This window comes from Drosophila takahashii, chromosome 3R (assembly GCF_030179915.1).
Source record: "Drosophila takahashii strain IR98-3 E-12201 chromosome 3R, DtakHiC1v2, whole genome shotgun sequence".
Lineage (NCBI taxonomy): Eukaryota > Metazoa > Arthropoda > Insecta > Diptera > Drosophilidae > Drosophila > Drosophila takahashii.
Window position 1 is genome coordinate 21,163,446 of NC_091681.1, and position 14,763 is coordinate 21,178,208.

At 42.0% G+C, this 14,763-nt stretch overlaps 2 protein-coding genes across 2 annotated transcripts; one reads left to right on the forward strand and one right to left on the reverse strand.

The window, feature by feature from the left end:
- Positions 1–76: 76 nt before the first annotated feature.
- On the reverse strand, positions 77–2,041 carry Cyp313a3 (Cytochrome P450 313a3). Its single transcript, XM_017150451.3, has 7 exons — positions 1,870–2,041; positions 1,608–1,811; positions 1,363–1,548; positions 1,234–1,306; positions 1,049–1,175; positions 416–989; positions 77–359 (listed from the first exon to the last, which is right to left on the reverse strand). Exons 1-7 carry the CDS (start codon positions 2,024–2,026, stop codon positions 199–201), a joined length of 1,482 nt encoding a protein of 493 aa, XP_017005940.3. The 5' UTR covers positions 2,027–2,041; the 3' UTR covers positions 77–198.
- Positions 2,042–2,604: 563 nt separating this feature from the next.
- LOC138913239 (uncharacterized) lies at positions 2,605–4,479 on the forward strand. The gene is made up of 3 exons (XM_070216089.1): positions 2,605–2,745; positions 3,903–4,091; positions 4,242–4,479. The coding sequence occupies exons 1-3, from the start codon at positions 2,659–2,661 to the stop codon at positions 4,272–4,274; spliced, it is 309 nt and encodes a 102-aa protein (XP_070072190.1). The 5' UTR covers positions 2,605–2,658; the 3' UTR covers positions 4,275–4,479.
- The last annotated feature ends 10,284 nt before the right edge of the window (positions 4,480–14,763 follow it).

A 14,763-nucleotide genomic window follows, 5' to 3' on the forward strand; every position in this document is an offset into this window, starting at 1 on the left:
CAGCCAGCTATGGAATACCTACATCTTATAAAGCACTTCTTAACAGTAGGTAAATTGTTTTATTATATTCAAAAGTAAACATACATATTATACTCAGTACCAGCCAAAAGCAAATTGGTCCCATCAAGAACAAATTCTAGAATTGCTGTCTAGACAATTCTGACAATAATGACTTAAACTTAAAGTGCTCAGCATCCTCTATGTTCGTCTGTGGAATTCTATACCCGGCGATAGGGCCAGCTCCATGCCCACGTTATCAACGAAATCGAGATCCTCAAATCGAAAAGAAGTGGTTACTTTGTAGTTCCTGAGTATCTTGGCCAAGGCGAGCTTGGAAGACATCATTCCATATTTCCAACCTGAAAAAAATAAAAATGATGAAGAAATGATTACAATACAAGATAATTTGTCCTACCTATACAATTTCGTCTGCCCTTCGAGAAGGGAATATAGGCGTAGGGATGCCTGTCGCGAACATTGTCTGGCAGAAAGTGATCTGGATTAAACTTGTCCGCATCGGGACCCCAGAATTCCTTGTTGCGATGGGTGTTGAATATATCGACGCCAATCGTGACTCCCTTGGGAATGACCACTCCGTTCGACAGCCGGAAGTCCTGTGTTGCTTCCCTTGGTACAAACGGAACGGATGGTATCAGTCGCAGGGTCTCGTTCAAAACGCGCTCCAAGTAGACCATCTTTTGCACGTCCTCGTAGGTCACCTCGAAGTCCCCGGCCGTTGGGTAGAGATCCTTGAGCTCTTCGAAGACCGTCTGCTGGCACTCGGGGAACATGGCCAGCAGAGTGAGAGTGTGGCAGACCGTAACACCCGTTGTCTCGAAGGCAGCCACAACCATCATAGTGCACTCGGCTCGCACCTCTCCCAGGGGCAATTCACCCTTCCGATAGAGTTCGATGGCTTTGTTGATCACAGAGGTGATTTCAGGCTCTGCGCCACTTTCTGGCTTTGAGTTGAGCTTCTTGTCAATGATCTAGATGGGGGGAGAACAGGCTTTAAAGTATATATTTTACTCGGATACTCCAAACTTACTTTGTCTATCATTTTTTCAATATGGGACGCGGATCCGGCTCTCTTCTCTTCAAATCCACATAGCGTGGAAATAATTTTGTTGTGGGTAAAGGGCAACATAACATTCATTGTGATCAAATGCAAAAGCCTGTGAAAAGTAAATTACTGTGGATATCAGTGCACATGTGGGGGCTGCATTTTCTTACGACTCATAGCTTTTCAAAATCGTGTCGTTTTCAAAGGATTTATCTTGCTTGACATCGGTTCCCACTGTGGTTTCTGTAAGAAATGTTATTACTAGAAAATCATAGTATTCATATGGTTTTTGCACTCACGGGTGGCCACTCTAAACGACCATCTGACTATATCATTGAGGATTTTCTTTTCGCCCTGTCCGACTTGCGTGCCTAAAAAGGTTACCAGGCTTTTCGCTTCAGCATTGAAAATGGGCAGGAAGCTGAGCAAGATATTATGCCTGAAGGTGTGATTCATATGCTTGCGACGTTCAATCCACCTATTTGCTAAATACAATCATCGATATGTGTAATGATAGCTGAAGATAAAACACATGATCTAGTACCTTCTATTGAGAGCAGGCCATCTCCTTTCGCACTGCTAGTGAGTGGAATAGTGAACTGCGAACTCCTGTTGATGCACTCCGGGGACATGAAGACTTCCTCGACGATCTTTGGATCCCGGGTCATTATAAATGGCATTGGGCCAAGCCAGGTCAAAATTGTTGAGCCATATTGATCCATGTACTTGGTTCGAATTTTCATTTTACCTGTGTGTAAGAGTTTTTAATTTAATCCACTGTTTATCCATATTCTAGTATTATTCACGTTTATAGAAGATGAGGTACTCCACTGCGATGCCGAGGAGGGGCAGTCCCATGGGTCCTGGCAGCTGCAGTAGCAGCCCATAGAGCCTGCGTCGACTCCAGAGGAAGTATATCCAAGAGAATAATCCAACGAATAAGAGAAGTTCTAAAGTGAGCATTGTAAATATTCTATTATATTCTAAGCTTGAAGGAACGATCTCCCTGGTGTGATCTTAAACACTGATTTGGCTTCGCGGTTTAGGCACGGGTTTTTATAGAAATGTGTAAGTCTTTAAAGTACAAGTGCTTCTGTGGTCAAATAAATAAGTATTATGATGTACTTAATTACGAGAGTTTAAGTTCAGCTTGATCTACCCAAAACTCTGTTCGACTTTGTTCTGTTGGTAAATGCCTACCAAAAAAAAAAATTCTGATTAGGTCAGAAGCCAGACGTTTAAAGGTAACTGAAGCATTTTGCGGTTAGCTAACTTCCGGATATTAGGAGGGCTCCGAATGCTTGGAGCTCCCTTAATCGCCCCACGATCCATCATCAGGGATAGGTGAAAAAGCAATTAAGCCCGAATCGCGTCAACCGCTTACGAGTCTAAGGCGAAGCTTACTTGGCTAAGCCCAAAATCGATAGACAAGAAGCCGCTGGACCGCAACAGGTAAATCACTATCGAAGTGTGTGCGGGGCAATTAAAGTCACGAAAAATGTCAGCGGCGATAAATTATTTTTTAAGTGCGTTCCCCGAAAAGTTGTCAAAAAGTGTTAGAAATTTTCACCGCAAGCTGGGAGGCATGAGAGTCGATGCTCCGATGTCTCAAGGTGTGGCAGGCTGCCCACGAACATGGACTCGGCACACGCAAGTCCCAGAGATATTCGTGTGGGGAGGGGGTATGTAGAGACTGGGGGTCTTTTGGGAAGACGTCTGATAGCCGCGCGATAAGCAACATTACCGTACAATTTTCAATTAACACGCAGGGGAAATTCGAGGGGGGTGCGGTGATAAATTCCACCAAGACTCGACCCTGGCGCTTGCAGGCACAAACTGTTCGGAGCCCGAGCCCCAACAAATTGTCTAATCTAATGCCCAGCTTGGAGCCCAGAGGAGCTTGGACCGAGGACTTGGTCGTGGCTGTGGTCCTCCAGCCAGGTCGGAACTGATCTATGGTAGCCGTTAGTGTCGTCGGCAGTGAAAAGTTGTCGACCTGCTCTGGCGAAATATAGTAAATAGTAAATGCGGGGAAAGAAAACTAAAGAGGCAAATCCAGGCAAATAATCGACAAACGTCCAACAAGCCAACTGGCCGTGGTAGACAATTTATCATCTCGACTCGGGCTTCGGTTTCGCCTCCAGTCCGGTGGCCGTAAAAGCTTCTTTATGGCTGCTTCTGTGCTCTGGACCCTGGGCACAGGTTCTAGTATATAAAACCTGGATGGAAGCCGCTAGCCGGGCACAAATCTTTCATTTTATGCCCCGCTCGCATTGACATGTTTTTATTTTCGTTTCGGGTTTTGCCGCTGCTTTATGGTTCTTCAAATGATTTACTTGGCAGATATTTGCTATTTCCAAAGTTCTAAGCTTGACCCCTGGATTTGATATATCTTATTTTTCCATTACTTGAAAAAATATTCTTGTCGGTATATAAAAATGTTATATGGTAATCGAACTATAAAAAAGAACTGGAACACATTTTATTGGGTGCATTTTTGTTATTCTAGTTATTCTAGACATCTATGCATTGTTTAAGTAATAAACACTTTATTATATATCTAGCTGTTGTAGAAAAGTAGGTGCACTTGGGTCGTAATATGTAAAGCACTTAAATAAATTTTTATTATACCATATTTCATAATAATAGGCCTTTCACACTCCGTTGGTGTTTCTCAGATAATTTTTGTTAGTATTCCTTACGTCATAGTTTACGATCGAATAGTAAGAGATAGCTTTCAATGCACTTTCCACTCGCATCCTCGAACTTAATCAACTTTTCAATTTTCCTTGAGCAAACAAATGAAAAGCAAAAAGTGTCTTACCATTTTTCCTATTAGCTGCGGCGCTTTCATCATTTTCAGGAGGCGCGTGAGGAGTTCAAAGGTGGCCCAAATGACATCCGTACATCGCCAGTGGCTGGCCAAAATAATGCCGCTTCTCCACTGGCTCTCCACTGTGACTGTGGCTACTGCACAGCTGCAACTGCAACTGCCGCTGCCTCTGCAATCGAGATGAAGATGCATCTGGTGAGCACACACGTCCGCTGGCCATGAACTTTGCTCGCCTAACCCCTTCCTGCCATTGAATGCTGGATTTTTGGATTGGACCTGCGGCAATTTGAGCACCTGGCGGGCCTCATGTGTGCACTTTCAGAGATCATTTTCCGTTTTCCACAGCGCCGCGAATCGAAGTGCATTGGCGTAAATTGAAAATGAAGCGGAAAAAGGATTCAAACACCTGCAAAATTATGGGAGAACAAGTTGGACTATCAAAATGATGGCAGGGAATTACTTTGAAATTCAAAACAAGTATGTTTAGTCCGCTCCCATGGACTTTTGTGGGTGTGTGAAATAGGGCTGGGCTCCTACCATCTCAGCTGCGTGCGGGTTCAGGCCCTAACTTCCGACATCCCCATCCACCCACTGGGCGACGTGGACATGGACATGCATGCGATTTCATTTTGATAATAATGGCACAGCCAAATAATTATAATGATCGTGATCACAATCACCGATGGGAGATGACTAAGCAATTTACCGTTTCTAAGCCGGGTATAGATTTCTGAGGCCAGACCCCGGGCACATCTTCAATGCAATTTCAGGTCAATTGTCTTGCGGCCGCTGCGTTTGGGTGTTTTTGTGTCTTGCGGTCTGGGATCCGAACTCCAAACCCGAACCTGGGACCCAGAACCAGAACCAGACATAGACCGCAGCCAGTTCTTGCCCAGTTCAATTGGTTTTTTTTGCTCGTCGCTCTGTTGTTTTCTGTTTTTCGCATTTTCGTGCTTGCGAGCGGAGAATCCGCATCATCTAAGACATCCAGTGCCCCGGAACCTCCGCACCAGCGATTCCCGAAGACCTGCCTGCGTAGGCGCTTTCACAGATTAATTGAAGTCATAAGCAATTGTAAACTTATCGCTTTTCGGTCTGCCGATCCATCCACCAACTGGATAATTCTGTAATATTTTCTCTGCGGTTTCTTCCGCGCGCATCGCTGGCCTTTATCGATTTGCAGTTTGAAAATTGTCGGTGGTGTTGGCGTTTGGTTAATTTGTTGCTATATTTGATTGTGGCACACTTTGCGCAATTATTTGATTGCGTTTCTATTAAGTCCCGATACAGTTCAAGAGTTCAACAATCAGAAGCTGCTCTGTTGGCTGCGTTTATTTCGCTGGGTTTGGAGGTTAAGTTAATTCTATCATAAAGTGCTCGAGGGTTCTGTTTTTTCTAAATATATACATTATGTGTTTTAAATTAATTGGCTTTGATTAATGTTTTTCAATTAAATAAATATAATTTCATTTTTTCTTTTTATTTTGTAAACAATTTATTGTCTTCATTTTTTATTTATTTGAGTAATTTTAAGGTTTTATAGCTTATTCACAAATATTTTGTTCCACTTTTTAAAAAATGTGTATTGTAAAAATATTGTACAGTTTTTATTTAAATGTGACTTTATTTTAAGTAAATACACTCAAAATAAAATTAACCCTAAAGTCAAGGAAATCGCCCTACTTTTGTCTTCAAGACAAGCTCGCCCTAAATTTTAGGGTCACATTTTTCTATATTTTTGATTTTTTTTGACGTCATATTTCTAAATTTTAGGGTAATTTTACTAAATTTAAGGGCAAAAATTTCTAAAAAGTAGGAAATTTTCCTAAAAAATAGAAATTAAAAGCAAAACAAAAAAACATGTTCAATCATGATTTTTTTTTGTATATACGTTTATATTATGTACTCCTCCCTATATACATATGCAGGCGTTGTGTGTCTTGTATATTGTGAATGTAAATGTTTATGTATTTATTATTGTGTATTTGCGCTTGGATTTCTTATCTAACCAAAGCCAAATGTGGTTGTAAATGTGGACTACGGGACTGCGGAAGATTGGGAATGTAGAAATTATGATTAGTTAATATTTTATCTTCATGAAAAAAACTTACAATTTTTACTTGTCCGTCGTGAGAATCGAACCCGGGTCTCCCGCGCGAGGAGCGAATGGCCTACATACTGGGCCATTGTAGCACTTAAACTTGCTGTGGCAAACCAAGCATTGTATGTAAAGGGTGAAGCGGACAACACATTTGAATACTAATTGCATAATTTTGACCATTCGCGTTTTACTTATTTACATACGTATATACATATGTATATATTTATGCTAACGCAATTTATATTATGTGTAGTATATAGTAAATAGCTGAATATAAACCTTATTATTCTTAGTTTACCGCTTGCCATCAATAAAAAAAATATAAAAAAAAAGTAAACAAATTAATAAAAAGAAAATAAAATAAATAAAAAAAAATAAAATAACAAAAAAAAAAAAGGTTAAAAAATTTTGCTTTGGGACTCGAACCCGCGTCGATTCGATTGCTAACCAAGTGCTTTAACGGTCTGCGCCACGAGTACAGCCGGCCGGCAGCTGACAAGTTCTGGCATTGAACATTTTGGTGTGCCAGAGCATGTGAAAACAAATATTTCTATTTTTTAGAAAAAATTTTCTAGATTTTAGGGTGATTCTAGTTCATGGTAACCATTTTCTACATTTAAGAAAAACTTCCTGGATTTAAGGAAAACTTTCTTGACTTTAGAAAAATTTCCTTAGATTTAGAAATAACTTTCTTGTATTTAGAAAAAAGAAATTTTAATGGCGATTTTCTAAAATTTAGGGTTAAATTTATTTTGAGTGTATTACATGGATTCTTCTTTTTAGATGGGTTTAATTTTAAATGATCTAGAGGAAGAGATATTAAATCGAAGTTTGTCACTTGGCAGCAATTACCCATACGCCCTGCTAGTCAGCTACTCCGCCAAACAATGGCAATAATAAAGTTTGGGAGGCAGCCCATCCGTGACAATGGATGAGGAAGCGCCGAAAGGCAGCAATTACGGAGCGCGTCGGGACGAAAGGATAAAAGCCGGATGCTCGAATATGGGTAATAAACGCGGCACGGCAAGATGATACACTTATCCGCCGCCACACGCACCCACACGATGAGTTAAATGGCAAATGCTAATGGAAATATGACAAGGAAGCTGCGCTCCATCCTCCAGGCGGCACATATGCAAATGGCATGCTAAATGTGAGAGAAGGATGTGCGCCATGTGAATTTAGTGGTTACGGAAGCTGTGCGGCAGTTAAACATGGCGTCTTGCGATTTTATTGCCGCCTCGAAAGTTTGCTTACGCTTTGTGGCATAAATGAGCCCAGTGGAATATCCATATAGCATAGCAGTAAGGGAAAGGAGGCAAGGCGAATTGAAATTCATGGAGCAGGCCCCCAATCTCGGAGCTTGGAGCGTGCCCGAAGCGTTAATCTGAATCAGAGTACATATGGGCTTAGATGGTAAAACCCCCTCCCGAAAATCTAACATATGTTTGCTTGTTCACTCGTGTTGTAGCAGCTAAATTGCAGACAAACAATTAAAATGTTTATGCGGCTCAAATTGAAAATTAATTGCTGGTTTTCCGCCAGCTCCTTGTGCGGTTTTAATTAATTTTTTTGTTTGGCGAAATTACGCACATATGTAAATTATGGAAATCTTGGCAAAGTCAGTCCTCGATTACAGCTGTAGATTTCTCTCAGCAGAGAAAATCATTAGGAGATTGATAAATGGATTTTCGCCGCAAATTTGACAAATTTTGCTAATCAAACAGAATGCTGGGCAGACCATCTTTCACTTGGACTCTCTGCCATTCGACAGTTGAAAGGTGTTTTTAATTACTCCGAGTAGTTGACAAAGGAACAATTAAGGTTCAACTGGGACAGCTCGGGGAGCTCAGGACAGCATTTAGCCAAATGGAAAAGTGCAAATATTGTCAGAGTCTTCAGGACAAATCTTTACACGCAGAAGGGTGAGTGTGAGAGAGTGAATGTAACCCACACAGGACCAGGACCAGAACATCATTAGTGCCCCCACGAAAAAGGCAGGCAGGGGTTGGGCTGCGATGCCCGACTTTTCGTCCTTCAAAGATAAACTCGAAGACGAAGAGTCGCTCTTGGGCCTGGTATTTAAGAAAATTGACATTTCTGGCAAACGGAAACCCAAACGGCTGGCGCAATGCAAACAGTCAGGGGGAAGCGAGATTTTCTAAAACTAAAATAATTTGCTAATATTTGCACAGCAACGGCGCAAAGTTGAGACACAGTGCGCCACATCATTAATTATTTCAGGCACAAGCTGCGAGGTTTCTTGGGAGTGGATGAAGCTCGGATTGGACTGCCAGCCGACTGCCTTCGAAAGGTTGTTAATTGATAGAAATTCTCGCTGAGGAATTTCGCCATTTAACATTTTTCACCGGCCGCCGATTTCTATATTAGGTTAACGGGAATGCTGATCGATACCAGTTCTTATTGATTGATGGGGAAATCGGGTTGTAAAAATTGGCCAACAAATGTTGTGAAGCAATCGGTTAAGGCGTCGAGAAACTGCGCTCTAGATAAACCATAATTCATTAAAAAACTAAAACATGTATAAATTTAACATAATTAAAGGCTGTGAGTTCTTGAGAAAATTATTGTTTTGCTTCTGATAAAAAATATTCTTTGGCGCTGTTTCTAAAAACTATAAGTCCCAAAACGTTAAAATGAGTCAGAAATGGAGTAACAAAATTCAAAGGATCTAATATTATTAAAATTTTAAAAATACTAAATACTACTAGGTCTTTTGAAAATAAAAATCTCAAATAACTCAAAAAATCCCTTTTTGATCTTTTGCCATAAATTCTACACAACGTTCCTATAAAAAGTACAGTATAAATGCAAAGAACAGACTGTAAAGTAACAGACAGCTCTGTTAGATAAGCCAACTGGAAAACTACCCACTGAAATGGTCGCAATAAGAAGCATTCTTAACGAAACTCGTTTCCACTCAAAGCGGACTCACTCAATGCATAGCCACACCCACTTTGAGCAACTCTGGGTATTTATATTTTTTGAGAGCGGAGCAGAGCTCTTTTTTATTTGTTAATCAAATACTGGGACCCGAACTCCCCCTTCCAATTTGCCACCGCTCGAGCGAGATGGCAGATAACGTTTCTTGGGTTGGGGGTTGGGGGGTTGAAAATTGGAAAATTTGTAAAGGAAACCGGCGAAACAAGAGAATTTCCCAGTTGGCGACCACAAAGACAGCAGTAAAGTGGAGCGCACGCGGCATCCAAAAAGCATCGATGGCCTCTTACGGATACGGCTGAATTTTCCACTTTTAAACGCTCCTCTCGAATATAGTGCGGCTTATCTGGCCGATTTCTTGGTCGCTTATCACTGTTTGGATTGTTAATTTTTTAGTGCTGCTCGATTCGGTTTGGTTGCTACAAAATTTATTTATTTTCCGGGAATCCTTATCAGCAGAGCGTATTAAAATTGACTATAAAGTATAGTTGAGAACAAATATGGAGAGTGACCTAATCGAGAACGAGAATGAGATAATTCCTAATTCCAAACAGAGACTGATTTCGATTTAGAAATTCAAATCGCATTATTTTTAGCTTGCCCCCGAAAACCTCTAATCGGCGCAATTAATAAATGGCTGTTTTGCCAATAAAGTAACGAACCTCTCACCCTTCGCGCCCTTTAAACCCGAGATCCTTGAACTCGAACCACCAAGATGCTGCCTCATCAAAAGATGCTTAGTTCCCCTTTTTTTCGTCGACATTTTTGGGTGCAAAATACCCGAAAAAAATTAATTTCTTTTAAAGAGTTCTTCAAAGGCAAACAAAGTTGAAAGGAGAGGGTAAAAAGTGGGTAAAGGGATGATGCTGAGGAGGGGTTCATAGGGCGATCTGCGGAAGATCAAAGATGCTCGGCCCTTTAGCGCTGACTCCTTTGAAAGGAGGTAAATCAAAAAGTGTGTTCACTTCTCTCCTTTTTTTAGGGTAAAATGTTGAACTTTCTTTATTAATTGATGCTGACATGGGGCGGGGTTCAGAGGTGACAAGCGGTTTGGTCCAGTTAAACAACTGAACTTCTGGCATCTGATGGACATTTGACCGTTAGAACTGGACCAAAACGGAGATTTCCATGGGAAACTTTAATCTATTCACAGGAAAAACAAGGGCACCTTGACTCGTCGGAAATAAAATTAAATTCCAACGGAAATTTTCAACAGCTCTTTTTTAATTTTATGTGGTCATCCCATAGATTGAAAACAAGCTCCGCATCACCAAACGACTTTTTCGCCAAATCACAAGCAGAACATAAAAATCGAATTAGTCCCGGCGACACATCAAATTGAAAATCATTATTAATGATACTGGCCACGGAACAGTAACTGTAACTATGAAATTTTCGCATTTCGCTTTTCCATTCCCCCGGACACCGAAAAAATGGGTGAAAAAAGCAGCGCATAGAATTCAAAAATCAAACGGAAATTAACGAAAAATCCATTGAAAATGTGCCAAAAATAATTGTCAAGCGGAACGTGGTGAGAGGTGGCGCAGCATCGAGAGGAGGAAAAATGCAAGGGGAGGTAGCGCGGTTTTTGCATATGCCTTTTCATAGAAAATCACACCCCGGAGAAAATCTCCTGGCTGAAAAGTTGGGTGTGTGTGCGTGTGCAGTAACCTTTGACCCAGTTCCTTGGGCTCTGCAAATATTTTTGCTTACCTTTTGCATATTCATGAGCCGGCGTCTTGATTCCTTTGAACATTTCAGCAGCAATGAAGGCAAACAAATTTGTTTTCCCTCGCGGAGGGAAGAAAAAGAAAAGCCGCGTGGCATCACTTTTTTTGTTCTTATCCCCGGAGTTGACTTTATTATATTCATAAATATTTATTGACAGCTCAGAACGGAATCCGCTGCATACAATGGACTGTTTTGGATTTGTTTTGTTCGATCGCCGACCAAGGAGATTTTCGCCAAATTTTCATTAAGATTACGCTACATTTTTGGCACCTTTAAAAAGGTTCTGATATAGTAAAATGTGTGAATAGAAGAAATGGGATTTATTGTTGATCGAATTTTGAATCTGGGTGAAATAGATGGAGAAATCCCGCCAAAAACTCTCGAATTTACTTTGTCGAATCTCACTAATCAAGAAGAATACATTTATTACACTATAATAAAGTCTGAAATACCAAACTAATTGAGGAATGCCCAGTCGAAGGTTCCATTTGATAAGCATCATAAAACTGGGACCCAAGAAATGTCTTCCTCCCTCTAAAACTCCTTCAATCTGCAGCTAATTGAATCCGGGCAAGTATCTGATGAAAAGGCAGCTGCCTCGAATGCGGAACATACGACTATCTCAAGTCCCTGAAGATATTATATGCCAATGTAGATACGATTGTCATGGCCGTAAATGCTGTCACGCATAATAAGCTGTCCGGCAGCGCAATTTGCGATTTCAGTTTTATGGATTTCTAATGAAAAATCACATCAGCGAGCGATCTTCCTTGGGACACACCTGGACAAATAGTCGAGCAACCCTTCGGTTTGGACAAGAAAGACTGACCCCGATGATCCCGCAACGGCTTCTGCATTTGCATACATCGTTTCGAAGAGTTCTGTTCCGTTTTTGGGATTTGGGTGCATGATTTGTATTATTTTCCTCAAAAGAAAAACTCGAATTTTTTGGGATAAATCGAGGGAATTTTTAATGAAATTTCTAGCACTCTCAGGGGTTTTTTCCCCGATACGAAAACAAGCCACCGTTATTGCTTAGTGAACCGTTTGATTCTTATTTTTCCCCTGCCCTACTCGTCTTAATTAATATTACAATACCATTTTGCGAATTCTGATCCTCGGAAAACATCCTTATTTTGTTGTGATTGACACTTCGCTGGCACTTTAATCAAAATTTCATTATTATTTCGTGTGTGTTTTTTAATTGTGTTTGACAAAGTTGCGAAACAAGATGTTAACCCCGGGGGTTGACTGAAGATTGAAGATTGGAGGCAGGGATGCAGCAGCAGCATCTTGAGAAAAGATCATCGGCAGCTGCCCTTGTCGCTGGGAGATCACGAGTAACTGACATTTGACCATTGGTCAGCTGGGTTGCCAAAGGGTTGACCAGCTCAAAGTTCGGAGTTCGGTTTATGGGAAAGGGTTAGCCCTAATGATGCTTTCGGGGATGCTGGTAAATATATGGAAACTGAACTAAATTAAAGCCTAATCAAAACATCTAGCGCAAAGTATCAAATATCTATTCGCCGTTTCAATTGAGTTGGATTGCCCAACCTAGCCGTTTTTAATTGCCTCTGGCTGGGTAAAATCATCTCAAATTGGGTTATAAAATTACAATTGCGGCTGGCGAACAAGAGGTCGCAAAAAATGGGCTTACTAATGCTTGCGGTTTTGATTTCAAAGGATGCTCGCTAAAGGGATGCCCCGAAGTCACCGAAATTGATACAGATCCCGGGCTACAGATCTCCTGCCCTCAAGGGGTTGCAACTGTGGCAACGAGTTGAGGTTGAGTCGCGACAATTGCCGAGTTTCTCTGTTTGTTTCTGTTTTGTATCGGATCCGAGCCCGAGTATCGCATTACCCAGCTGATTGCAATCTGTTAACCCGTATTTGTCAGCCTCCGGGCAATCAAAATCAAAGTCGGCGAAAAAAGGGGAAGTGCCGCGTGCCTTTTTCTGGCAGGCCTCATCTCAGGTATTATCTAATTACCGCATTAGCCGCATCAGCATCGACTTCTGGTGGCAAGGACATCTGCCGTGGGTGTGGACCGAATAGGAAATAGTTTAGAACCCTGGCCGGTCAGTCAGTCAGTCAGTCAGCGATGATGTCTTTGTCTCGGCCAGAAGGTGTTGCCCATTGTTGTGCAAGGTGACACACCTACCTTAAAGCCATTGTATCTGGCTCTTTCTTTTTCCTTGATTTACGGGCTGACGAAAGGCGGCCGCCTCCTACGCAGGTCCAGTGTTTGTCCGGCTACCAAAATAATTGACCATATTTATGGACATTTTAGCCTTTTATGTCGGCAGGCACACTTCCCTTTGGTCATTCTGAAACCATTCATTGGATTCCCATTCGGGGACAACTATTTTAGTCTAGTTTTTCCACTCTCGCCTCCCGTGCCGCGTGCTAAATGTTCAAGCAATTGTTTTAGGCGGTGTTTTTGTGGCAGCCGAACTTCCTTCCGTAAGCAATTTCATGGTCATTTTGTGGGCGTTCTCACTTGGCCGTCCATTGTCTTCATTCCAAGCAGATGCTCCGAGCGGTGGGAAACCGGGCACAAAAAGGTATTAATTTTGGGGAAGATTTACGATGGGGTAGCCCAACTATTTCGGCACTATTTTACATAAATATTTACATGAGCCGAACCTTTGCTCCAACCCAGGAACCCAACCCTGCCCCCAGCTTGACCCCTTTCAATTGCCTGGGCCTTCTTTTATGAAATCGCTTGACAAAAACACGAGAAGAAACTCTGCTTTCGCAAGCAGTCGTATTAAAATGTCAGGCGGACAAACGTGTCAGCCCCCGGTGGCAAATGTCAATACAAGGGGTCCAGTTCCCCGGTTCCGTCAATTATTTTATTATGATTCTCCTCTGTGCTTTTTTTTGTTTCCCCAGTTTCCCCAGCTCAACTGCTCATTTGTTTGTCATTTGCCGACTTCGAGTCTGCCGGCTAATTGTGGCTGCTTTTTGCTTTTTGCTTAATGCATTTTGATTTTGCAACTGCAAAACAGCAGAGCCAGAAGTTCGTGATCTGTGGCAATCGCTTGACATTTACAAGGCGGCGGGCTTTTGTTTTTAATTAGACGAAGTCGCATTCGGAGTAGGAGTCGAACTCTGGCTGGCTGGGTGGTCGCTCCTCCGCTCTGCTCCGTGGCTGATTATCGACGCGAGGGCTTAGATCTTTGCCGTCGATTAAGCTGCTTAATGCCATTAACATTAACGTGATTAAGAGCCAGCTCCACTGGGAGCCACTCCACTCCGCATGGCGTCCCCGCATTGTGATTGCGTGGAAATTATGAGCGATCCCATTCATTCACAACTTCCAGCACAGGAGTTCCGATCGGCTAATTGAGCAATTGAACTCTGATCGCCAGGCATCGGAGTCTGTGTCTTTAATTCATAATCAAATGATGGCGAACGGAACGGAACTCCTCACTTTCCGTCCCGAAAGCGGTTAGTTTTCAACTATCCCGTTTGGCGGGCTTCGCTTAGGGGTGAGTGCTTTCGGGTCGGTCGGTGTCAAAGGTCAAAATGGACGAAAACTTCTCATCGGGGCTTAAAAATAGATCAGGAACCAACTCGATTTCGGACAGGGAAAAACGAGTTTAACTACCAATTTCTGCTCGGTTTTTCTCCGAGCGTGACCTTTGAACTTAGCCCAAAAATCCAGAACGGGCCAATATTTCCAGTCTTTGCTAGAATAATTGCGTCTGTACAAGAATATCGCCCTGTGGGAAAGATTCTCGAATTTAGCCAGCTGCTTACCGCATTTCAAGAAAACTTTTATCAAAAGAACGTTGAGATAACACGGCGGGGCAAACAGAACGAATTTGCCCGAAACTTATTTACACTTAGCGGCAACATTTGTTTGGCATTCCGAATATCTGAGTCCCAGAGATAGTGCAAGATCTGTGGGATGCCATTCGGATTGCAGCAGACGCCCCGGCCGAATCTAATTTTATGAATGAACCAACTTAGTCGAGGGCCGAAGGAAGTGCGAGTATGCGTAATGCAGTAACAAGTCAACAAGCCAACTGAACCAACGAAACTAATGAAAAGAATGGCTCTCGGGGA